Source organism: Chanos chanos, chromosome 8, assembly GCF_902362185.1.
Source record: "Chanos chanos chromosome 8, fChaCha1.1, whole genome shotgun sequence".
Taxonomy (NCBI): Eukaryota; Metazoa; Chordata; class Actinopteri; order Gonorynchiformes; family Chanidae; genus Chanos; species Chanos chanos.
In genome coordinates this window covers 20,621,317-20,647,438 of record NC_044502.1, presented here as the reverse complement: position 1 = coordinate 20,647,438, position 26,122 = coordinate 20,621,317, and the positions used below count along the sequence as shown (strand labels likewise).

At 41.3% G+C, this 26,122-nt stretch overlaps 1 gene segment (V, D, J or C); it reads left to right on the top strand.

Annotated features, from left to right (window-relative positions):
• The first annotated feature begins 1,504 nt into the window (after positions 1-1,504).
• LOC115819434 (immunoglobulin heavy variable 3-43-like) lies at positions 1,505-25,620 on the top strand. The segment is given in 3 exon segments: positions 1,505-1,547; positions 24,890-25,185; positions 25,615-25,620. Coding segments are annotated over 3 exon segments (345 nt in total).
• The last annotated feature ends 502 nt before the right edge of the window (positions 25,621-26,122 follow it).

Sequence of the window (26,122 nt, the reverse complement as noted above, 5' to 3'; positions counted from 1 at the left end):
TCAATGGACTGTGTGTTACAGTAAAGAGAACATGTTTAAATAACTCATATTTAACTCTTATGTGCATGTTTGATGAGATTCAAAAGATTCAAAGTGAATTTGGAGAAGTAGACACTGTCTCTGGTCCTGAATTTGGTGTGAAAGAGACCTCATCATCACCTCAGACCTTCACCTCAGATTAGGCTCTCACCAACACGTGACAAAAAGGTTGTTTAGAACAAAAGGAAATGAAAATTGGACATAATCATGAATGTGGACTATAAGCACTCTAATCATTCAGTCTAAGTGTCTACACATAATGTATGCCAGTGTATGTATGCCAAAATATATTACTGAGTCAGTCATATGAAGTCGATGTTGGATTTTACTGTTTTACGTCATCCCCGTTCCTTGGACAATGAAGGCAATCAAGCTATGTGTGTGTGGGGGTGTGTGTGTGTGTGTGTGTGTGTGTGTGAGTGAGTGAGAGAGAGAAAGAGAGAGAGAGAGAGAGAGACAGAGAGAGAGAGAGAGAGAGAGAGAGAGAGAGAGAGCGCAAGCCATTCAAGGGTCTCAACAATTTAAGATATAATATCCCTTAGCAATAAAAAAAACAGTCCAAGAGGAAAAACTCCACAAATTGTGTGAACATAAATTCTCTGTTCTACAAGTGCAGCTTTCAATTCAATTCAATTAAAAAAGCTTTATTTGTCCCCGAGGGCCAATTCCTGAGGCAGGCATAGTAAAAGGACCCAGAACAGGACACAGAACAGACAATACAAAACAGACAAACAGTGGCCACATTGCAGAGACAGTACAGTATACAGCAGTGACTGTGTAGCGGAGTTCAAAGGTCAGATGTCCAGCAGTAATAATAATAGTAATAATAATAATAATAAAAATAGAAATACTACTACTACTACTACTACTACTAATAATAATAAAAATTCTTCTTCTTCTTCTTCTTCTTCTTCTTCTTCTTCTAATAATAATAATAATAATAATAATAATAATAATAATAATAATAATAATAATTATAGTAATAGTAATAATAATAATAATAATTCACTTAAATATATTTTACATTTTAAATAAATAAAATAATAACATAATAAATAAAATATAAGAGTCTTTTGACCTGCAGAGGGCGATATCCATCCTTAGATGACACTGCATATCAGTGATGCATTTTCTTTTTTTTTTTTGCATTTTCTAAACAAGTGAACAGAATTTAAACCACTTGAAACTTCTCATAGATATTAGTCTGGCCTTCACGGAAATTGAGGAAATACATGTAAGGGGGAAAAAGATTAATCTCAATCTTTTGCATTGGGAATGGAATTAAACTAGAATTTATTTTTTGTTTTTTTTTTCCCCAAAAGGAGAAAAAATGAGGAAGACATTGGTGAAACCTCTATGCAAATTGGCCTTCTTTCTTTCTCATGTGACCAATCTCTATTTAAATCCTAAACAGCCTCTGAGGTCTACAGGAGACATTCTCAAAAGTTGAGCTTCAAAACCAATCATGTTCTCTGTGTCTCTAATGCTGCTCATGGCAGCCACATCCTGTGAGTGTCTTTGGTTTAATTACAGAAATGAAACCTGCTGTATTTTGTTGTTCATTTTACTGACAGATTAGTGTATTTGACCCAGCATGTCATGTCTTTGTAAAAATTATTGAATCTCTTCCAGGTGTCCACTCTGATGAGCTGATTCAGCCTGATTTTCAGACTGTTCGTCCAGGTCAGCAAATGACCATCAACTGCAAGGTCTCATATTCAGTTACTGACTATGCTACAGGTTGGATTAGACAACCAGCAGGAAAAGCTCTGGAGTATATTGGACTTATCTACAGTGATGGGAGCTTAAACTACAAAGAGTCTCTGAAAAACAAGTTCAGCATCTCCAGAGACACCAGCAGTAACACAGTAAAATTACAAGGGAATAATCTACAGACTGAAGACACAGCCGTGTATTACTGTGCCAGACACACAGTAAAATGAACTTGCAGCTATCCTGTACAAAAACCTCTATGTAGGCGCTCGTAAAAAAACACAAGCGTAGCCCACAGACATTCATCTATGTAGTTACTACATCCCCCCTAAAACTGTGGTCTTCATGCTCACCTAAGAAAGAAAGAAAGAAAGTGTGGCTCATCAGAAAATAAATGAACCGTATCTCCTTGTCGTAACATATATTAATATGCCCAATATTTTTCCCAAACTTTTCTGGGAATTTCCCAGTATTTCTCAGGGTTCAGCTACAAGAGTAAACACAGAAACGAGGGACACATTTTTCTATGTATTGCCAATAAACCACAACAGTATCATCTTTCACAGTTAGAATGCTAGTGACCCATTAAACTTAAACACTTTTTTTTTTTTTTTTAATCTTACCAGTTCTGTCGAGCTCATACTGTGAAATATTCAGATAGTCAGTAAGTCATCTATATATCAAACCACACCTTATCTCTGTGCTATGTATTCATTTACAATTTTTAATTTGACAGTTCGCAGGCACTTTTTAACCAAAGTGACTTACAATTAGTGCATCAATCAGGTTTAACTAACTCCTAAGCAAGCACTACCTCATCAGCAGACACACAGAGTCAAATCCTTCTCAAATTCAAGAACTGAAGGCCAGACCCAGTGACTAAACTTTAACACGGACTGTGTTCCTGGTTCTGTGGTCACAGTAGATGGATTATGCAACGTAGCTTCAATGTAGCACAGCCATGCCACCACAATTTGCAATGTGAGAAATCAGTCACTGAGTAATGTGTCCTCCTGTGTCCACTATCCAGTGGGAGAGCTGAGATTCTAATTAGCCAACCCAAGAAGGCAAATCAGGGGGGTATTCCAGAAAGCAGGTTTAACAAACTCCGAGTTTAATCCTGAACTCTGAGTTGATGAACCCTGAGATGGAAAACTCTGAGTTTTTGGTTCCAGATCTGGGTTAGTTCAGTCAACTCTGAGTATGTTAATTCTGAGTTAAGCGCATGCATGACAATTATAAAAAGCCATCATCAATGGAGCTCTGATACCACAATTCACCATGGCAACCAGCGAAAACAAAAGTCGACTTACTTCACCCCGCTGCAGTTAGAAATTCTGATACATGCTTATGGTAAGTATGAGCACATTTTCCAAAAAAAAAAAAAAAAAAAGAAAAAAAGAAGAAGAAGAAGAAAAAAAAGGCAACACAGCTGCATCGGCAAAGGAGAGACAAGTGGTATGGGAGAGAATTGCTACCAAAGTCAATGCATGAATTTGAATGCAGTAGTCTATTCATTTAACATTTAACCACACTTTCTTTTAATATTACAGGTGGAAGTGGTGTTATTGGTGTTATTTTCTTTTAGGTGCAATCCCATGGGCGCAAAGCACACTTGGCAGCCGCTGAAAATGAGATATAAAAACACAGTTCAAACAGAAACGGCATATTTTGCTAAGGCCTATAAGCTCGTGATTGTACCTCATTTTGGTTTTAATCATATTTGACATATTAAACAAAGTAAATATCATTCAGTGGCTATTTCAACTTGGAGTAGCTTTAACCCCAAACAGAATGCTGTTTTAAGACACACAAATGTCCTCTCACCTAATATTCTGCTTAGCAGATTAACATTTGAGTTGTATCCAGCTAACAAAAAAAGGGAAGAGGCCCACAAAATGGCTGGAGGGTTAGGGTTAGGGTAAGGGTTGGGTTAGGGTTAGAGGCAGAGGAGCTGGCTCTGAGCCATAAAACTGGGCAACCAGTGGCTGAAGGCAACCATGGAGGGAGCTCATCCATATATATATATATATATATACACATACATACATACATACACAGCCACTTTGTAAAGGATACAATGCAACTAGTGTTCAGCACATGCACACTGTGGCTGGTTTACCCAAGTACATACCATGCTGCACTCTCTGTAAATGTTTACATACTGAGCACAGTTTCTACAACACACACTTTATTTATTATATTGCACTCATTGTCTTTTGCACAGTACCTGTTTTGTTTACACACTGTCTACTGTCATACACAGTTTAGTTTTTACTGTTTTTTTTTTCTGTTCCCACTGTCAAACTTATATTGTATCACTGGCATCTTATTTGTGTTCAATGCACTGTGTCTTCCCATTGTGACCCCCCTCCCCCCACAGAGGTGGACAAAGTAAACAACTCCGTTACTTGAGTCAAAATATAGATACTCCTGGGGGGTATTTCAGGAAGCGGGTTTAACAAACTCTGAGTTTAATCCTGAACTCTGAGTTGATGAACCATGAGATGGGACACTCTGAGTTTTCGGTTCCAGAAAAGCTGATCTGAGTTGGTTCGATCAACTCTGAGTATGTTAACTCTGAGTTAAGCGCGTGCATGACAATTATAAAAAGCCATCATCAATGGAGCTCCGATACTACGATTCACCATGGCAACCGGTGAAAACAAAAGTCATTTTACTTCACCCCGCTGCAGTTAGAAATTCTGATACGTGTTTATGGCGAGTATGAGCACATTATGGGGCGGCAACGTGGCGCAGCGGGTAGCGCTGTTACCTCACAACAAAAAGGTGTTCGGTTCGGTTCCCACCTGCATCGGCAAAGGCGAGATAATTGGCGTGGGAAAGAATTGCTGCCCTAGTCAATGCGTAGGTTTGAATGCAGAGGTCTATTCATTTAACATGTAAGCACACTTTCTTTTAATATTACAGGTGGAAGTGGTGGAATGTAATTGAATAAAATTCTATTTTCTTTTAGGAGCAATCCCATGGGCACAAAGCGCACTTGGCAGCCGCTGAAAATGAAATATAAAAACATTGTTCAAACATTTAAGACACATTTTGCTTAGGCCTATAGGCTCATGATTGTTACTCATTTTGGTTTTAATCATATTTGACATATTCAACCAAGTAAATGTCATTCAGTGGCTATTTCAACTTGGAGCAGCTTTAACCCTCAACAGAATGCTGTTATAAGACACACAAATGTCCTCTCATCTAATATCCTGCTTAGCAGATTATCATTTGTGCTGTAAATACTCCCAAAGATTTTGCCAGTTATAGTAGTATACTGAAACAGAAAGCTCTTCATAACAGGATGATGACGAAGACACGTTGTCTGCTGCCACAGAGGGATTCAGAAAGGCCTACAGTGGTTTACATTAATATTATGTATGGTAGCTACTGATATTTCTCTCCCTATTAAAATGTTTTTACATTCTTGAGCGGAATTTTGAGTTTAAAATACACATTGAAGGGATGACACGTTCTAATCCTTTTTAACAGAGCATGACTGGGCATTACCAGGAGGAGAGTCCATCAACCTCCACAGCACAGACTGACACAGTGAGATGTTCAATAAATGCCAGGTTAATTCTGCATGTAGATCTGTAGAATTTAATGTCATCCTTATGTTTTCTCAGTTATGAATTAAGGAGGAAAATGGCTAAAGCTGACTGAGAAATGATGCACTTGCAGTGGCAGATTAAATGGCCTATCTTGAAATTCAATTACTGGAACAGCAGTTAGAGGTGGGTGCATGGTCACAGGTGAATTGTTAATTGTTGGAACAATCTAAATATAGTAATTGTTGCATTTGTAGGAAACAAAGAAGACCAAATAAAATGTGACTGATTTTTCTTTATTTGACTGCTGGGGGTGGTGGTATCTTAATCTGTGAAATGTTTTTGGCAAATTCTCTCGGATGGCTCCTCCATCCAGGACATCTGCAGGGTGGATGGGACTGTCTTCCTCAGGATCGTTCATCTGTGCGGCAGGGTGCTGCTCTCCTCTAATTGTGGCAATATTATTATGGAGAACAATACATTGCAAAATAATGTCACACACTGTCTCTGGGGTTACCCTGAGTTTACGCAGACATTAGAGCCGGGCTTTGAGCATGCCTATTGTCATCTCAACCCAGGCTCTAGCCCTGCAGTGGGCCACACTGGAACGTTGTTGGGGGCCCAGCTCAGGGTAAGGGCTCAACAGACAGGGCTGGCATGGGTACTCTCTGTCACCAAGCAGGTGGCCATCAAACTCTCCTGTAATTATATAGTGCATACATTTTAAGGGTGTTAAAAGAGGGAGACAAGGAATGGTATTTGTGCAAAGCTTTACTTACCATGTGCAAATCTGTTGCTCAGGGTACACTAATGATACATTCGTATATCATGCACAGAGCTGGGCCACTGGCTTCAACATTTGTGATCAAGTGCACTGCATCACATATGATCTTGATGGTGCAGAGAATGAGATATTAGTTGCAGTATATTGTGATGTATAGTCTTTGTTATTGTAAGACAATAGTCAGTGTACCTGCACATTAATGCTGTGGAGAGACTTCCTATTCACATAGTCAACTTCATTAACTGAAGGAACAGTGATAGGGATCTGTGTGCCATCGATGCAGCCCATGACACTGGGAAACGCTACAACATAAAAACTAACGACTGATCCCAGTCTGAGGTCACAGCAGAATGTCATGAACACGATATAATTTAAAATATCATTACCTTTAACTGAATGATTCCACATCACGCACCTGCAATCCTGTGTAATTCCTCTTTGATGGTCCTTAGAGGTCTGACACTAGGAAAATGTGCAGTAGCCATTTAAGTACAAGGGACACTTTTTTACGGCTCTACAAACAGTTGCTTTCCCGATATACTCGGCGTCTCCAGTGTTATAAAGGAAACTCCCGTCGGCAAAAAAAAAAAAAAAAAAAAAAAAAAAAAAGAAGAGCAAAGAATTTGCTCCGATCTGAGAGCAAGAAGTCCACGGCGTGTAATATTAGAGATGTAGGCCGCAGTTGTTCGGATAAATGATAGATTGTGATGAAAAACGGTAACGCTCGATTAGGTAGGCATCAGGGAATGATAATACATCTAATCGGGCTCTCAAAATCCTCTCCCGAAGTAAGGCTATGCGAATTAATTTGGTTTCAACACCGATCGGGTTAGCGACGAAAGGAGACGCCATGTTTCACAGATGCTTCAGGTTCAGTCGGAGGGAGGAGTTAGGGAGAAACTCGGGGTTTGTTGAAGAAAACCTGCCAGCGAGCAGGTTAGGTTCACAGAGTCAATTACCGCGGTAACTGAGCCAGAGTTTGAGTTACCTCGCTTTCTGAAACGGAAAACCCAGAGTTTCCTTCATCTCAGGGTTAACAAACTCAGAGTTTCCACTAAACCCGCTTTCTGAAATACCCCCCTGGTCAAATATAACTCCAATACAAGTAAAAGTTGTTCAGTTCAATTTTTACTTGAGTTAAAGTACTGGAGTACTTGCTTTCAAAAATACTTAAGTATTCAGAAGAACATTTTCTTTTTAATGTCATCGCATTGTTGTATTGTTGCAACAATGTATTTACAGAGTCGAATGACTCTGAAACAACCGACTGAAAGCACTGACTTGCTTGTAGAATCTGTAGAATAAAAAGCTTGTGGAATATGCTACAAAGCCTATAGAAACACAGTTGAACCAAATGCTTCCTCTAGAAAAGACAGTGTAAATCTTCAGTTAACAGGCACTAGGTTAACTCAGATTGGCCTTAAAAGGATAAACATGTCATAATGTTGTAGGCTAGGTTAATTTTACTTCTACTACATAGCATAGTCTGAAATGTGGAACAGCTGGATGACCATCGTCACCGCTTGATTCCCGTCCCCACCCTCGTCTTATTGGTACCGGGTCCTACGTGAAACTGCTGACCTTAAAAATATCACTGTGTTTACCAGACAAGATTAAAACATATATTTCTGAAAGGATTTTGTCAGTAACGTTAACTCGGCATTTTCGCTATCTAACTATTAGTATGCGTCAGCAGTGGATTCACACAGGACCATCAATGGTATTATGCCCCAAATGGTTTTCAAGCCAACTGGTTTCCATATGTGTTCACACACTGTGCTAACAGTAGAAGTTGTGGTCTGCCTCTGTCACCAGATTCGTCACACATTCACAAACATATAAATCGCAATTTTCTAGTCACATCTCATATCTACTGTGGCAAATGATTGTAAGTGTTAGGCGAACACAGTGCGCGAACACATACGGGAAGCAATTAGCTTGGAAACCAGTTGATTTCAAAAATCTCAGACATGGACTTAAGATATGGCCATGGCTGCTCTACTGAGGAACCTTTATCTTTATCTTCCATTGTAGTAGCCATCAGTAAAACCGCCAAGTTCAGTTGTTAAAAAAAATGCAGCACGCACTTGACTGACAGCATTGTTGCAGTTTACTGTGATTGGTTTTTCAACACAATGAACACAATATGGCCTATTACATTTTAGAAAAGAAAATTCGTCTGCTGACTTCAAAGCTATGCGTTAAAGTAACGAGTAACGAGAAACGTCGTAGAAATGTAGTGGAGTGAAAAGTACAATATATGTATTTCAGATGTAGTGGAGTGAAAAGTAATACGTTTCCAAAAAAAATAACACTCAAGTAAAGTACAGATACTTGAAAAATGTACTTAAGTACAGTACTCAAGTAAATGTACTTCGTTACTGTACTATACATACATACACACACACACACACACACACACACACACACACACATATACATACACACAACGTTAATCCTCATGGCTACTAATAACAACCAAGGTATCATTTCAAAATTGAAACACCTAACACTTTAGCTGTATGAGATGTATGTGAGTTAGCCTAAACTAATGACCACAGAGAGCAATACAGTCGCTTAACTAATGCTAAGGATTGAGAACGATAGCATACAAAAATTGAGGTTTTCAGAAAAAGTATCAAAGTAACTGACAGTTAGACAGCTTAACCACTTGAATTATTGTAAGACTAATAAAATCGAACACTTGCATATATTTTCTGGTATAACTCCCACAGTACACCTTACCCTCTTGACACTACATTTCAGACACTGCTTTTACCAGAGCTTTACAAGAAGGTTTACTTTGTTATTTTGTAAAATAAAAAAGTAATAAAAAAAAAAAAGGCTAGGCAGGAGGCAATTTTTTCCTTAATGCATTTGCTACTCAGTTGTCAAGCATGTACTCTGAGTTGGCAGATATTCAATATTAAATGATTTGATCAGGACATCCCTAGTAGCTATTGATATTTTTCTTCCCATTTAAATGTTTTTACATTCTTGTGTGGAATTTTGAGTTTGAAATGCACACTGAAGGGATGAAACGTTCTTATCCTTTTTAACAGAGCATGGCTGGGCATTACCAGGAGGAGAGTCCATCAACCTCCACAGCACAGACTGACACAGTGAGATGTACAATAAATGCCAGGTTAATTCTGCATGTAGAACTGTAAAATTTAATGTCATCCTTATGTTTTCTAAGTTACCAATAAAGAAGTTGCAAAAATGCATCTCCTGACTTAGAAATGGTGTACTTTGAGCGGCAGATTAGAGAGGTCTATCTTGAAATTGAATCACTGGAACAACAGTATGGGGTGGGTGCATGGTCACAGGTGAACTGTTACTTGTTGGAACAATCTAAATATAGTAATTGTTGCATTTGCATTTGTAGGAAATAAAGAAGACCAAATAAAATGTGACTGATTTTTCTTTATTCGACTGCTTGGGATGGCGGTATCTTAATCTGTGAAATGATTTTGGCCATCCAGGACAACTGCAGGGTGGATGGGACTGTTTTTGTTGTTCATTTACTGCTCTCCTCTAATTGTGGCAATATTATGGAGAACAACACATGGCACAATAATGTCACATGCTCTCTCTGGTGTCACCCCGAGTTTACGCAGACACTGGAACCGAGCTTTGAGTATGCCTATTGTCATCTCAACCCGGGCTCTAGTCCTGCAGTGGGCCACACTGGAACGTTGTTGGGTGACCAGCTCGGGGTCTGGGTAAGGGCTCAACAGAGAGGCCTGGCATGGGTACTCTCTGTCACCAAGTAGGTGGCCATCAAACTCTCCTGTAATTATACAGTGGATACATTTTGAGGGCGTTAAAAGAGGGAGACAAGGGAATGATATTTGTGCAAAGCTTTACTTACCTTACTCAGTTTTAACTATCCACAATATTATATTAAAACATGGATTACCTGGGTATAAAGGACAGTTTAATCTGGGCTCCACAGTCAAGGTGAGTCAGCACCATATGCTTAGGATAGGAGCTTGTAGGAGGTCCAGACAAGCAGCCATTTTGTGAATGTCGTCCAACTGCCGTCTTGAAGGAATTAGGATTGTGCCATTCCCACCTTTCTAAAGAACCTGGGGAGTATTCCAGAAAGCAGGTTTAATGAAAACTGAGTTTGTTAACCCTGAGATGAGGGAAACTCTGGGTTTTCCATTCCAGAAAGCGAGGTAACTCAAACTCTGGCTCAGTTACCGTTGGTAACTGACTCTGAACCTAACCTGCTTGCTGGCAGATTTTCTTTAGTAAACCCTGAGTGTCTCCTTAACTCCTCCCTTTGGCTGAACATGAAGCAGCTGTCAAACATGGTGTGTCTTTTCCTTGCTAACCTGATCTGCGTGCAAATGTCAGAGTGTAAAACATTTCATGTTTTATTTTAAGTGGAAATACAGCTTGGATTCAACAACCAGCAGGAAAAGCTCCGGAGTTTATGGGCATTATCTGGTATGATGGGGGCTTAAGCTATATCGAGTCTCTAAAAACAAGTTCAGCATCTCAAGAGACACCAGCAGTAACACAATAACATTACAAGGGAATAATCTACAGGTGTGTATTACTGTGCCTGTTATACATTATATCCATCTGGTAGAGGAGCTGTACAAAAACTCACACACAGCCTAAAAACATGTTCATTCAATGTCACACTTTACATTACTGCCAAATGATCTTGCTGCATATAGGAATGCGCGTTTTAACTTACATAATTTTTTTTCTTTTTTTTTTTTCGAACAGTTTCTATTTTAGTGTAAGGAGCTGTCAGCCTGCTTGTGTCCACTCGTCAGGACCATTTCATTTTGAGACTGTGCATGAACACGCATCACATGGATAATATACTACAACTTTACTATGGTATGTTCATGTAGTTATGCACAAATACACACAAGCTCACAAACAGAAAATAATTCACATTCATTCCTTTTACTGCTACCACACTGGGAATCTGAATGCACAATGATTCTTCATCTGGCAGTAGTATATATCCTATACTTTCTGTCAAACTGTCAGTCAAAGTGATTTATGACCCCTCTGTGATTCATGACCCCTCCCCACGCTCCCTTTCCCACCCTACTCTCCCTTTCCCCTCTATCTCCCACCTCCCTCATGCTCGTCCAGGGGATGGCTGACATGGGGCATGTGTGGTTGACAGGAGTAAACAGGACATGTACGGGCCAGTCCCACTAGTAATAAATACGCTTGACCTGTAAATAGCATTCTGTATATATCCTTGTGTTTGCAACTAAGTCTAACTAGTTAGCTGTTTAAAAAACGTCTGCATCTGCAGCAGTAAAGAGTGTGAAGAGGATACCTCTCGTCACTATTACTGACGATACTATGGTGGGCAACAAAATGACTTTTGCGCCAAGAGAGAAGACATCCGAGAGTTTGATTCATTTTCTTCAAAATGAGAACAAAGCTGTGGAATACAAATGGCCATTGTCTGACTGGTGTGTTGCTGTATATGTTTTCGACAAAGTCGTGCCATCTGTGAAGCTGTACGTCGTTGAATCTGGTGAGACGTTTACAGAGGACACGATACACATTCCATTCTTTGGTAAAGACTAGAGTTTGTTCAGAAGCAAAGTTTGGAGAGACCTTGAAGTTGCTGGTTTGGAACGTGTCTACAACGTGGCGCGGAATAGTGCAACGCAACAGAAAAGCTATTACATATTTGCAAATCGTTTTGAAAAGGATCCTGATGATTATGTGTATATGTGTTGTGGTGAATACACGATCGTGAATGCAGGTGAAGATATAGATGTTGAGAGGATCATGCGTGACCTGAAAGTTATGTTTCTTTGGAGAGACATGCCTGCTCTACATGTTGTTTTCAAGAAGATAAACAGGCTGTACAAATGGTGTGATGCACTGGACAGATACCAAGACATCAAAGTAAAACTTTTTCATACGTGTGACTCTGACATACGTGTGACTGTGGGCATGTCCATTCAGAATCACTGCCCATTCTCTACATGCAAAAAGACTGACGGCTCTGAGATGGACCCCATCTAAAAGACTTGTTGACTGCTGACTAGCCATATGACAGGTAAATGAAAACTATATCTGAAGACTGCCGTTGGCTTGACGAATTTTGCGAGAAGCTTGGGAGAATGAATTTGACTTATACACCAGGGTCTGAGTCTATGAAAATGCTAACTGGATCGTCTTCTCCAGGGGGCGTAGAGACTACGTCCGCACTATCACAACCTGCTGAAGACGTGGATGGCTGCATACCCCCGCTGGGCTTCAAACTCATAAAGTCCGCTGTGGGTGTCATACTTGAACACATCATCGAGGCAAAGTTGCGGGAACGTTGTTTTGGGTGTGAAGTGAACCGTCCGAGTCAGTTACGACATTTATGTCTCTTTGAGCCTGACCCCTATTTTTTTATTCACACATCAAGGAAATAAAAGAGAAACTTTTTAAGCCAGAGTTACCACAAGCCATCGTGCGTCTTTTGGGGGCATATGGACTACGACTACACCCACAAAACTACTTCCCTTGCTCCCCCTACCTCATGCTTCCAGTGGGGAGACCTGAGGTCAACCGAACCCTGCCCCCTTCCCCATTTTGTAGCTCTGAGTGGGAGACCTTCCCAGGTAGTAGCCTACCTAGTTAGCAAACTAGAGTCAGGGCACCCACTCTGACAAGGTTAAATGACCCACACCGTGACATGATATCACGGACGTGATGTGCAAATGAGCGATAGAAAACCGATAGTGCAAATGTCACCATTCCTATCTTTTTTTTTTGTTTTGTTTTGTTTTGTTTTGTTTTGTTTTGTTTTGTTTTTTGTTTTGTTTTGTTTTGTTTTGTTTTGTTTTTTTTTGCAGGCGCTCCATTCCACCCCAGGCAAAATGCCGCCCCGGGCCTCGCCCATGTCTGAAACCGTCCCTGCACAACTCAGATTCACCATATCCAGAGATGACTCCAGCAGTAAGCTGCATTTACAGATGAACTGTCTGAAGAATGAAGACAGTTATGTGTATTACTGTGCTGGAGAGTCACAGTGAGAGACAAAGACAGCAGACCTCTCAGTTAAATCTCAGTTGAAACAGATTGTGTTGTGCTCTTCAGTAGTGCAGAAGTGAAAAGTAGATCTCAGTTTTAGATATAAGCCTATGAGCAAATAATGTGAAAATCATGTATGGAAATTATAGTATTGTATTGGTTTCATGACAAAATGGATGATTCACAGCTCTTTCTACTAAAGCTGAATAGTTGAAGTAGGTATGATAAACCAGGAGAAAATGTCACTGTGTCTACAGTGTCTCTTCTTGACCACAAGGGGGCACTTGCTGTCTATCTAATGTAAAAACAGATGAGCCACTGATATTTTCATTGGTAGATCCTGAGGTTTCACATATCCTGCTTATGCCACTTCACTGATCTCTACTTATAATTATATTAGTTCACGCCCATATGCCAATGCAAATCTACTGAATTCTTCATCATGTTCACTATTTAAACAGCAGTGGTCGGAATATTCTCCTCCAGAGCAGCTCTCGCTAACTCAGCATCAGCATAAACAATGTTCCCTTTTTCTCTGCTGTCACAGCTGCTGCTGTTAGCAGCCATGTCTTGTGAGTTTTTGGTTTTGGTGAAATAGTTTTAAGAAATTCATATAGGATCATATTATTATTGTTCTTTGAATAAATTTGTCTGTGTGTGTTCTTTCAGGTGTCCAGTGTCAGGTTGTTCTCACCCAGTCTGAACAGTCAGTGGTTCTGTCTCTAGCAGCAAGAACACAGCCCAGGCAGTGCAGGGCCGCTTCACAGCATCCAAGGACAGCTCTTATTTCTACCTTCATATGAACCAACTGAAGACTGAGGACACTGCAGTTTATTACTGTGCTAGAGATTCACTGTGACTAAACTTATACAATCAGCTGTACGAAAACCAAAAGGGGAAGGATTTGGGTGGCGATTTGTATGTATGATACTATATGTTTCCCCCTTAGGACTCATATATTCACCTCGAAAACAAAATATGGTCAGACAGTCATTTGTTTAACTGCCTTGTCCTCCACCAATTAAACATCTGTAATTGCATTTGTAATGATTCAGTGAGTCTCCCCCTTGAATGTCAGCCATCTTCATCTTGGTAAATGGACTAGAACATTCTAACCATGAACTGTAATATCAATCATGAAGTCTTTCACACTGACATTTGCAAAAATGTGAATTGATATAATATGTGTATTCACTGAATTCAACGCAAATCATATAAAAACCTTAGGTCTAAAGAGATGTCAAATGCAGGACAGCCCTTTCATAAATATTATTTATTGTCATTTGCAATCAATACATTACAAATTTAAAGGGTAACAATGTCACACCCTTGAGAATCTGATACAGATATCACTTTCAGTGACGTCATCAAATGTGATCATTTTCTGTGCAGAATGTAAAAAAACAGACCATACTGATTTTTTGCCTGTCATATATGATTTGAAGTAATTTTATAAAATCACAAAGAAGATAAAGAAAAAGAAAATATTAACACAATGTTCAAAGATAAAGAAACAGAAAAGACAGGATTTTTATGCCACTTCACACTGTGAATGACAAAACTCTTAGGACAGTGGTGAATGAAATAGTTTGATCTCATATTCTGGCAAAATGAGACACTTTTTTTTTTAAATTGAGGTAATAATTTACCAATATGACAAAAATGGAACAAACACTTCTTTCAAATACTCCTTTTTTTTGAGCTCCAACTTATAACTCTGCTTTTCCATATTTCCATATATCTGTATACTCTAAACAACACATGCTTTTCTACTTCTGCACACATAAGAACTCACTAATTATTTATTTTGTTTTGAAGGTGAATTCTTTTAAGAAACAACAACAACAAAAAAATACCGGACACCTTTGCTGTCATTGTCACTTTTAAACCTATGGAGGGCAAACCATTCCACCCTTCATAATTACATACTGTATCTGTTCATCCATGTAAACCATTCCACCCTTCATAATTACATACTGTATCTGTTCATCCATGTAAACCATTCTACCCTTCATAATCACATACTGTATCTGTTCATCCATGTAAACCATTCTACCCTTCATAAACACATACTGTATCTGTTCATCCATGTAAACCATTCTATCCTTCATAATCACATACTGTATCTGTTCATCCATGTAAACCATTCTACCCTTCATAATCACGTGCTGCATCTGTTCATCCATGTAAACCATTCTATGGAGTCAAAAGATATTATTGTATTGTATTGTATTCTTCCATAGTCTTTTTGGCCGACTGCTATCCTAATTTTTGTCAGTCGTTCTTCGAACCCCTGGTAACCCTGTTTTATGCTCAGCCTGCTGGTGTTGTACTTTTTTACATGTCATTAAAAGTCCAGCATCATGGTTCTCTCTGACACACATACACATACACACAAATATTAATGTTCATATCATGGCTACAGAGTTTTCAAATAGCCAGTCACTGTGTTTATTTTCATTCTGACAATAGGACTAAGCAAATTTTGTCCAGAACAGTAAGAGCCACATTCAGGCCTCATTTACATACAGTCTCTCTGTATGCTGACAAGTTGTCACACTCATGTATTTTTACGTGTCTCAGTAAAAATGAATGCTCTCTAATATGGAATTTGCCTGGCTTTAATTTCAGTTGAGAAATAATTATTCTATGAAGAATTTCTGAAATGTAAAAACTCTCAGGTGACTTGATATTCATGCTCATGGTTGCTAGTTTTTATGGACATTCGCTGACCTCATCTGAGTCTGTGGTGAAGAATCCTGGACAGTGTCTGGATGCTCTATGAGCAACTATTACATGCACTGGATCCATCAGAAACCAGGGAAAGGACCGGAGTGGATTGGATGCATTGACACTGGCACTGGGACAGCATTTGTCTTGTCTCTCCAGGGCCAGTTCTCTATCACCAAAGATACCAGCAAGTGAAGTTCTGTTCATGATATATCATCCGTTATATTTCATGTCTTTGGATGCACTGTCATTATGTTAGTTTTGTTAAGGGCATCCTGTGAAATTAGAAAATATTCAAATACATCATAATACATCAAATTTAAATTAAATGTTTAGAAATATTTTACATTCTTTAAACATCAACATGATCAAAAACAAAATATCTTTTGACTCCATAGCTGAGCTGACAGGAGCTGCTTCTGAAAATACTGCACAAACAACCAGAGATAAAAAAAGACATGTGATTATAAAGGACTGAAGAGGACTATAACTTTGCATAGTCCACCCTCTATAGGTTTAAACAGACACAGTGAGAAACATTGTGATCAAAATCTGCAATGGTTTTCTCATTATTCAAGAATGGATTATACAAAATCAGCTATGTTTGTCACATTCATTTTAATCATTAGAAGCAGGAAAAGATGAGAATAAACACTTTCCTCAATATCATTATCAGGTCTAGTGTATGATTACAAAAGATAAAACAGTTCACAGTTCATGGATGAACAGATCCAGTGTGTGATTATAAAGGTTAGAATGGTTTTCCATCTAGAGGTTTAAAAGTCACAGTGGCAGCAATTGTGTCCATTTTTTTAAAGAGTTCACATGTACTCAAAACAAAATAATAATAATTAGGGGTGACCCCAAATAATCAGGCTACGTAGATCAAATAGTTCAGGGGTGGGCAAATCCAGTCCTGGAGGGCCGGTGTCCTGCCGGTTTTTGTTTTCACCTCTTAGCTACCTGTTGATTTTCACTTTGAAAACAGGTGTGCATGCTCTTCAGCCAATCAGAGACTGTATTTAGTTGGATGACAAGAAAAACAGCAGGACCATGGCCCTCCAGGACTGGATTTGCCCACCCCTGAACTATTTGAACTAAGTAGCCTGATTCGACTGCCAATCTCACAGTTCAAATCATTGCAAAATGTGGTTATGAAACAAGGATCATTCCATTCTGGCTACATGGAGGTAATGAACATTTGATAAAATAAATTCTTATGTTTTCTTATGTGTTACTAGAATAAGGGGCAGGCTGTATTGAGAGAGTGGGGGGAACTCATGGGAAGTGAAGACAAGTGATGGTGTAGAAGGGGGAGACCATGTTGAGAGGGTTGAGGGGTAGGTAGTAGTTGCACTAGTTTTGGGCAGTTCGATTCATTTTAGTGAACCGATTCTGTCAAACAGTTCGAGAAACTGAACCAGGTTCTTTTAGGTTTTCGAGTTTTGATTCTTTTACACTTCCGGTACATTTCCCCACTTGTTTCTTCAGCTTAAGGCACTTGCTGAAGCTTTACATTCAATGCAACAAGCTGCGTACAAATCTAATTGTAATAGGGAGAAGGCTTCCTCATAATGGCAAGTTCTGTTTGTCAATACTTTTACCTCAGGAACGCCCACTCCATCACCCAATTTTAATTCCACTTTATAAATAGCCACACCTAATCTGGTTTATGGAACGTTTTCTTGGGTTTCCGGTGCTGTGGATGGTGGTTGTTTTATGAACAGTTGGGTTGCCAGAAGTTTTATTACATTTAAGATGTATTTTAATTTATCATATTCTCCTCGTTCGCAGATTTAATGGGTCAGACACTGACTGAGTCTGAACCAGTGATCATTAAACCTGGTGGATCTCATAAACTGACCTGTACGGCCTCTGGGTTTGACTTTGGTGAATACTGGATGGCTTGGATCAGACAGACTACTGGAGAAGGACTGGAATGGGTGGCAGCCATATATGGCAGTTCTACCATAATTTCCTTTAGTTGTGTTCAGGGAGGGTTCACCATGTTCAGAGACAACAGTAAGAATCAGCTCTATCTACAGATGAACAGCCTGAAGACATAGCTGTGTATTTCTGTGCCAGAGAGTCACAGTGAGACAAAGGGGTGCAGTGCTGTACCAAATCAGCAGCAGGAGTCCACCTACAGGAAACTGTCTACATTAGAATTACTTCAGAAAACTCAGCGCTAAAAGGCAATGACAGACACGGAACAGTCAGCATTCATTCCATTTCCAGTAACAGTATTGACAAGACCAGACTTGATCAGTCTCCTGCTCCAGGGGAAAGAGCATTGGAGTCTTTTGAAATTAAAAAAATATTTTAACATTAAACTGTTTAAAAAGCCATTTCTCTCTCTCTCTCTCTCTCTCTCTCTCTCTCTCTCTCCTTTCTACAATGGCTAAATGGATGTAAAGCAGATGTATGAGGGTACAAATAATTACAGTATACCTCATGTATATCTGTTTTAATTGTGGCAAATTCGGATTGGAAAATAAAACAAATATACAACACAGATACCATTGTCTAATTATAGTGTCAATAACCCACACTGAAACACAAACATAATCCAACAAACAGCAAAAAATATAATCCACAACTGAGCCAGGAAGAAAAAAAAAAAAAAAGAAAAGAAAAATCTCACCGGTTTGGCCGACTGGGGATCAGATGACAGTACTCTGCGCTCAGACCTGAATCTTGGTGAGCTTGGCTTCAAGAAAACCCTCACAAATCACAAATGGCAATTTAAGTTTATCCACTTTCATTTAATTCAAGTGCACTTTTCTATCTCGGCGTTCAGATCCACCGCAGACCCCCTCATTTTTTTTTTTTTTTTTTTTTTTCGTTTTGTCTTGCCTATGTCCTCTCTCCTGCCACACCCGCATTTCCTTTTAAAAACATTTGAAAAGTCCGCGACAGCTCTGACAGCCAGGTGATTCACACAAACAATGCAAATGAAAACGAAATGGAAGACCGGAATATATTACAACAACCATAGGGCAATACATGTTGTCACAACCTGCACCTCCGTTTTGGACTTTTAATTTGATATGTCTTTGTGCTCTTGTTCTGTGCCTGTCTCCGCCCCTCACCTGTTCCCGTTTGTCTGATTATTACCTTGTTAATTTCTACCAATCCTGTGCTGCCCTGTTTTGTTCTCCTTCTATTTAAGTCCTAGTGTTTTGCCTTGTCTTTGTCTATCGTTGTTTGTGTTAGTTTGCACAACTGTTACGCTGCACCTTTTTGTTATTGGCTTTGCTTTTGTTTTGCACTTGTATTTTCGTCTTCATTTTAAGTAAAGTCTTCCGTTGGCCACCTTCAACCATCGTGTCTTGCACTTGGGTCCTGCACCACACCACCAGTGTGACAGAACGATAGACCACACAAGGACCCAGCAAGACACTTCTGTCTCCCAGGCAGAGACGGCTCCAGCTCCTGACCTGGGTGCGGCGGGGCTCCCTCTCTCGGTAGGTTCTCCAGCCCCTAACCCAGGGGGGGGGAATTTTTTTGGGGGGGGCTCCCAGCCCTAGACCCAGGCACCACATGGACTGTGGTGCTGGGCCCAACCATCTCTAGGGCTGTGTCCGCTCCTGGGTCTCCTGTCTCTGCCACCCTGAATCCCCTTCAAGCAGTGACTCCGAAGGCTCCATGGAGGGTGCGCTGCCCAGCGCGAGGAATGCGCTGCCCGGCGCACCATGGAGGGTGCGCTGCCCAGCGCGAGGAATGCGCTGCCCGGCGCACCATGGAGGGTGCGCTGCCCAGCGCGAGGAATGCGCTGCCCGGCGCACCATGGAGGGTGCGCTGCCCGGCGCACCATGGAGGATGCGCTGCCCAGCGCGAGGAATGCGCTGCCCGGCGCACCATGGAGGATGCGCTGCCCAGCGCGAGGAGTGCGCTGCCCGGCGCACCATGAAGAGTGCGCTGCCCGGCGCACCATGAAGAGTGCGCTGCCCGGCGCACCATGGAGAGTGCGCTGCCCGGCGCACCATGAAGAGTGCGCTGCCCGGCGCACCATGGAGAGTGCGCTGCCCGGCGCACCATGGAGAGTGCGCTGCCCAGCGCGAGGAATGCGCTGCCCGGCGCACCATGGAGAGTGCGCTTCTATTTAAGTCCTAGTGTTTTGCCTTGTCTTTGTCTATCGTTGTTTGTGTTAGTTTGCACAACTGTTACGCTGCACCTTTTTGTTATTGGCTTTGCTTTTGTTTTGCACTTGTATTTTCGTCTTCATTTTAAGTAAAGTCTTCCGTTGGCCACCTTCAACCATCGTGTCTTGCACTTGGGTCCTGCACCACACCACCAGTGTGACAGAACGATAGACCACACAAGGACCCAGCAAGACACTTCTGTCTCCCAGGCAGAGACGGCTCCAGCTCCTGACCTGGGTGCGGCGGGGCTCCCTCTCTCGGTAGGTTCTCCAGCCCCTAACCCAGGGGGGGGGAATTTTTTTGGGGGGGGCTCCCAGCCCTAGACCCAGGCACCACATGGACTGTGGTGCTGGGCCCAACCATCTCTAGGGCTGTGTCCGCTCCTGGGTCTCCTGTCTCTGCCACCCTGAATCCCCTTCAAGCAGTGACTCCGAAGGCTCCATGGAGGGTGCGCTGCCCAGCGCGAGGAATGCGCTGCCCGGCGCACCATGGAGGGTGCGCTGCCCAGCGCGAGGAATGCGCTGCCCGGCGCACCATGGAGGGTGCGCTGCCCAGCGCGAGGAATGCGCTGCCCGGCGCACCATGGAGGGTGCGCTGCCCGGCGCACCATGGAGGATGCGCTGCCCAGCGCGAGGAATGCGCTGCCCGGCGCACCATGGAGGATGCGCTGCCCAGCGCGAGGAGTGCGCTGCCCGGCGCACCATGAAGAGTGCGCTGCCCGGCGCACCATGAAGAGTGCGCTGCCCGGCGCACCATGGAGAGTGCGCTGCCCGGCGCACCATGAAGAGTGCGCTGCCCGGCGCACCATGGAGAGTGCGCTGCCCGGCGCACCATGGAGAGTGCGCTGCCCAGCGCGAGGAATGCGCTGCCCGGCGCACCATGGAGAGTGCGCTGCCCAGCGCGAGGAATGCGCTGCCCGGCGCACCCTGGAGGATGCGCTGTCCTGCCCTGTTCCCGAGGCCGCTTTCCCGGCCCAGGTCAGCTCCCATGCTGACGCCCTGTCCAGGTCAGCTCCCATGCTGACGCCCTGTCCTGGTCAGCTCCCATGCTGACGCCCTGTCCTGGTCAGCTCCCATGCTGACGCCCTGTCCTATTCCCGAGGCCGCTTTCCCGGCCCAGGTCAGCTCCCATGCTGACGCCCTGTCCTGGTCAGCTCCCATGCTGACGCCCTGTCCTGGTCAGCTCCCATGCTGACGCCCTGTCCTGTTCCCGAGGCCCTTTCCCCGACCCAGCTCAGCCCTCTAGCCGACGTCGAGGCTGTTTGAAGAGTCTGCTCCGTTCCTGTTCTTCTGCCCGGTTTGGAAAGTCTGTTCCAGCCAACCCCTCACCTGCTCGGCCGCAGAGGGGGCCCGTCGGCTGCAGCACCTTCGGTCATCCCTCTGTGCGCCCCCCCACCCACCAGGTTTGTTCTGGACTTTGTTTTTGTTTTTGGGGCGTCTGGGAGCCGCCCCTTAAGGGGGGGGCTCTGTCACAACCTGCACCTCCGTTTTGGACTTTTAATTTGATATGTCTTTGTGCTCTTGTTCTGTGCCTGTCTCCGCCCCTCACCTGTTCCCGTTTGTCTGATTATTACCTTGTTAATTTCTACCAATCCTGTGTTGCCCTGTTTTGTTCTCCTTCTATTTAAGTCCTAGTGTTGTGCCTTGTCTTTGTCTATCGTTGTTTGTGTTAGTTTGCACAACTGTTACGCTGCACCTTTTTGTTATTGGCTTTGCTTTTGTTTTGCACTTGTATTTTCGTCTTCATTTTAAGTAAAGTCTTCCGTTGGCCACCTTCAACCATCGTGTCTTGCACTTGGGTCCTGCACCACACCACCAGTGTGACACATGTAGAGGATGGGATGTTATATTATATGGATTACCTTTACAGTGATCAACCATTATATACTGTTAACCTCGAATTAAAAGAAATCCTAAAACCCATGTGGCGCTACACACCAAACATGGTTCTTGTGTGTTTCCTGCTTCTGTTGGCAGCCATAAAAAATAGGTTTTTGCTTTAGTGAAACAAATTACTGATGTCTTTCTGTGGTATTCCTTCGGGTGTCCAGTGCTGTTTGTTTGTTTGTACAGTTTGTTTGTTTTTCAAATGGTCAGAAATAAAGAAATGGCATGATATTTATGCCCTACAAGCTGGTGGAGCACAAGGCTATGAAATGGTAAAATTTGGTAAATGTTGGAAAATGTTTCGGGTGTTATAGTTACATACGCAGTCCCTCTCTGGTTATGGCATTATTACAGTGGTGAATGAAACAATATAATCTCAAACTCTTAAATTGGACACTATCAGAACACAGTCTTTTACCGAGAGGTGAAATATACCAAAAGGCTAAAAATTAAATCACTTCTATTACTTTTTTTTTTTGAACTACAACTTACAACTATGCTTTCAATCTTTTCATCTGTTTGTACAGCTATATGTTGGATGATTTTTTTTTTACAAATTCAAGAGAACTCATTCAAGAAAAAACACTGGTCATTTTGCTGTCATTTTATCTGTCACTGTCACATTTCAGCCTCTAGAGGGCAACCATATCTTGATTTCATTATTTGTTCATCCATATAAACCATTCTACCCTTTACTGTATGATCACACACACACACACACACACAGATAATGAGTACAGTGATGACGATTTTCCTTCTTCTTCTTCTTCTTCTACTTCTTCTTCTTCATTTCTTCCATCCATCCATCCATTTTCTCCCGCTTATCCGGGACCGGGTCGCGGTGGCAGCAGGCTGAGGAGGGTCGCCCAGACATCCCTTTCCCCGGCTACATCCACCAGCTCCTCCTGGGGGATCCCAAGGCGTTCCCAGGCCAGCTGAGATATATATTTCTCCCAACGTGTCCTGGGTCTTCCCCGGGGTCTCCTCCCAGTTGGTCGCGCCCGGAACACCTCCATAGGGAGGCGCCCAGGAGGCATCCTGACGAGATGCCCGAACCACCTCAACTGACTCCTTTCAATGCGGAGGAGCAGCGGCTCTACTCCAAGCTCCTCCCGGGTGTCCGAGCTTTCTTCATTTCTTTCTTGAAATTATTGTTCAAACGGATGTGAAAAACATCGCTGTATTTTGATAATCTATTTTTGAATAAGAGCGAAAGTAATCAAAGATTTAAAACTCTGATCACCATGTTTCTCACTAGATCTATTTAAGTATCTAGAGGGTGGACTATGCAAAGTTCTACTCCACTTCAGTCCTGTATGATCACGTCTCTTTTCATCTCTGTCAAGTTTGATTCAGTTTTGTTGTATGAACCTAAATACTTACAAATTTCATATGGTATTTCTAAGTGTAAATTTTTGCTCATTTGACTGTTGTATTTTCTTAGTTTTCAGATGTAGTAGGACAGACACTGACTGAGTTTGAACCAGTGATCATTGAACCAGGAGAATCTCATAAACTGACCTGTATGGTCTTAGATGGATTGCATGCATAAGCACAGCCATTCTCCAATCTACTATTCAAAGTGTGTTGAGGGAAAATTCACCATCTCCAGAGATGACTCCAGCAGTAAGCCATATTCACTGGCGCCCACAGCTGTACCGCTGTACACACAGTGCATACCATGAGATTTCCTATTTCCGTGAGCAGGGAATGACATGGTGACCACCTCTCAGTGTTTACTGATATCCATATATCATGTGCAAGTCCACTTCATATTTCTCCTCTGGCTAAATGCTCTTCAGTTAGGCTACGTGATGTCTGGTCTGTTATCACCACTACCATAGAAACAGCTGTAAAGGAGGTGCCTGTACTACGAAGTGAGGTAACTGGCTTACCCAGGTAACTTCAGAGTACCCAGGTAACTCAGAGTATGTGGTAAACCTGCTAATAGAGGAGACCTATGGCTTCACTCTCTTACCAAAACAAAGCCATAGGGCAGTTCTATTAGGACAGATTCCAAACTGTAATCTCAAATTCCAAACTTGACAGACTCCAAACTCTGATCACAATGCATATCATTGTATCTATTTAAGTCTCTAGAGGGTGGACTATTATACACCACTTCAGTCCTTTATAATCACACTTTGCTTTTAATCAAGAGTCATTCTGTTTTTGATTCTCATGTACAGGTTTGAACAATATAATTCAATTCAATGTACAGGTCTTTCAGCGTCGAAATTTCAACGTTGACTGATAAGTATTGTGTTAACATTTTTACAACCATTAGCATTAAACGTTGTTTCAGCATTTTTCAACACTGAAACAACAACTGACATTATTGCAACCACATTTCAATGTTGAAGGTCGGTCACGTGCCAGACGGAGTACTTCTGCCCCCTAAACAACTGAACTGCCTCCTTTGTAGTGTATTACCTCTATTTTTTGCTTATTTTGTTGTCTGATGTATTTGGGTATTGGTGTGTAATGTCCACTGTATTTGGGTATTGGTGTGTGAATGCTTTCCAGTGCTGCCATTCAAAACTACCTTGTGCTTTAGTCCTGTTCCAAAAAGCAAATAAATAAATAAATAAAATTATAAAAGGATAATGAATATGATGATGATGATGATGATGATGATGAGACAGCTTTGAATTGTGAGAAAATAATCACAGACTCTAAACTCTGATCACAATGCTTGTAATTGTATCTGTTTAAACCTCTAGGGGGTGGACTATGCAAAGTTATATTCTACGTCAGTCCTTTATAATCTCATGTCTCTTTTCATCTCTGTCTGTTTATACAGTATTTACAGGAGGAGCTCCTATCAGCTCAGCTATGGAGTCAAGAGATATTTTGTTTTTGACCCTCATGTTGATGTTTGAACAATGTAAGGCATCTGAAAACATCTAATTTCATTTTGTTGTATGAATATTCATGTTGTTTAAGTTGAATTTTAATGTTGTTAAGTTTTTATTAACTTAATTTCTGTATTCTCTTTGTTTACAGATGTAATGGGTCAGACACTGACTGAGTCTGAACCAGTGATCATTACACCTGGTGGATCTCATAAACTGACCTGCACAGCATCTGGGTTTAACTTTGGTGACTATGGCATGAACTGGATCAGACAGGCACCTGGAAAAGGACTGGAATGGGTGTCATATATCAGCTATGACAGTAGCAACATATATTACTCCAGTGGTGTTCAGGGAAGGTTCACCATCTCCAGAGACAACAGTAAGAATCAGCTCTATCTACAGATGAACAGTCTGAAGACTGAAGACACAGCTGTGTATTACTGTGCCAGAGACTCACAGTGAGAGAAAGTGAGGTAGTGCTGTACAAAAACCTGATGCAGCCATTAGTATGAGTGTAAGTGTAAAAAATAACAAAAGAATGAATGATCCACCAAAAAAAACAAACAAAAAAAAAAAAACGCAGTAGAAACATATTAAATGAGTGTCATGCTGAAGGTAGAATGAAGAAAAAACAACTCTACCAAACAAAGGAGTATTTACAGTAAACACAGTCCAGTTCGTAATGGGAACTTAGAATAAGCTCACAAGATGTTTCTTTTTTCACAAAGTGTAATGATAATGTAATTACAATTATTAATTGCATGTGTCTGATTAAAATTAAACATTCAGAAATGCTTAAAACTCATTTCTTTTAGTCTTTTTTATAAACTCTATTTTCTCCATCTGTCACTTCTGTGCTTCCTTTCACAAAAGACATGACACACAGTCACAAATTAACTATTACATTAAAAACAACAGGTTAAAAACCAAAGTTACCCGGTTATATATCATCACATTTTTGAAGTGTGAGAGCTCAGATATAGGCAACGAATGTATTCACACACACACATACATACAAATATTTATATTTGTGTGTGTTACATTGGGTTTTTCTTCAATAAATGAATAAATAAATCATTTAAATTAAACACATAACATGTCATACAACAAAGATTCAAATAACTGTTAACCAGCAGAGCTCATGTTGAACTCTCCCCACACTGTGCTGAGAAACTAAAAGGAATGCTACACTTGGATTAGTTCTATGTCATGGAGTGACTAATATTCAGTGAGTACATTTTTCCCATAACAAATCACTGTCTTCATTTTCATCCTGACAATCTGACTAAGCAAATTTGTCCAGAACACCAAGAGCCACATTCAGTCTTCATTTTCATACAGTCTCTCTAAAACTCAGAACTGACAAGTTTTCACACTGCTG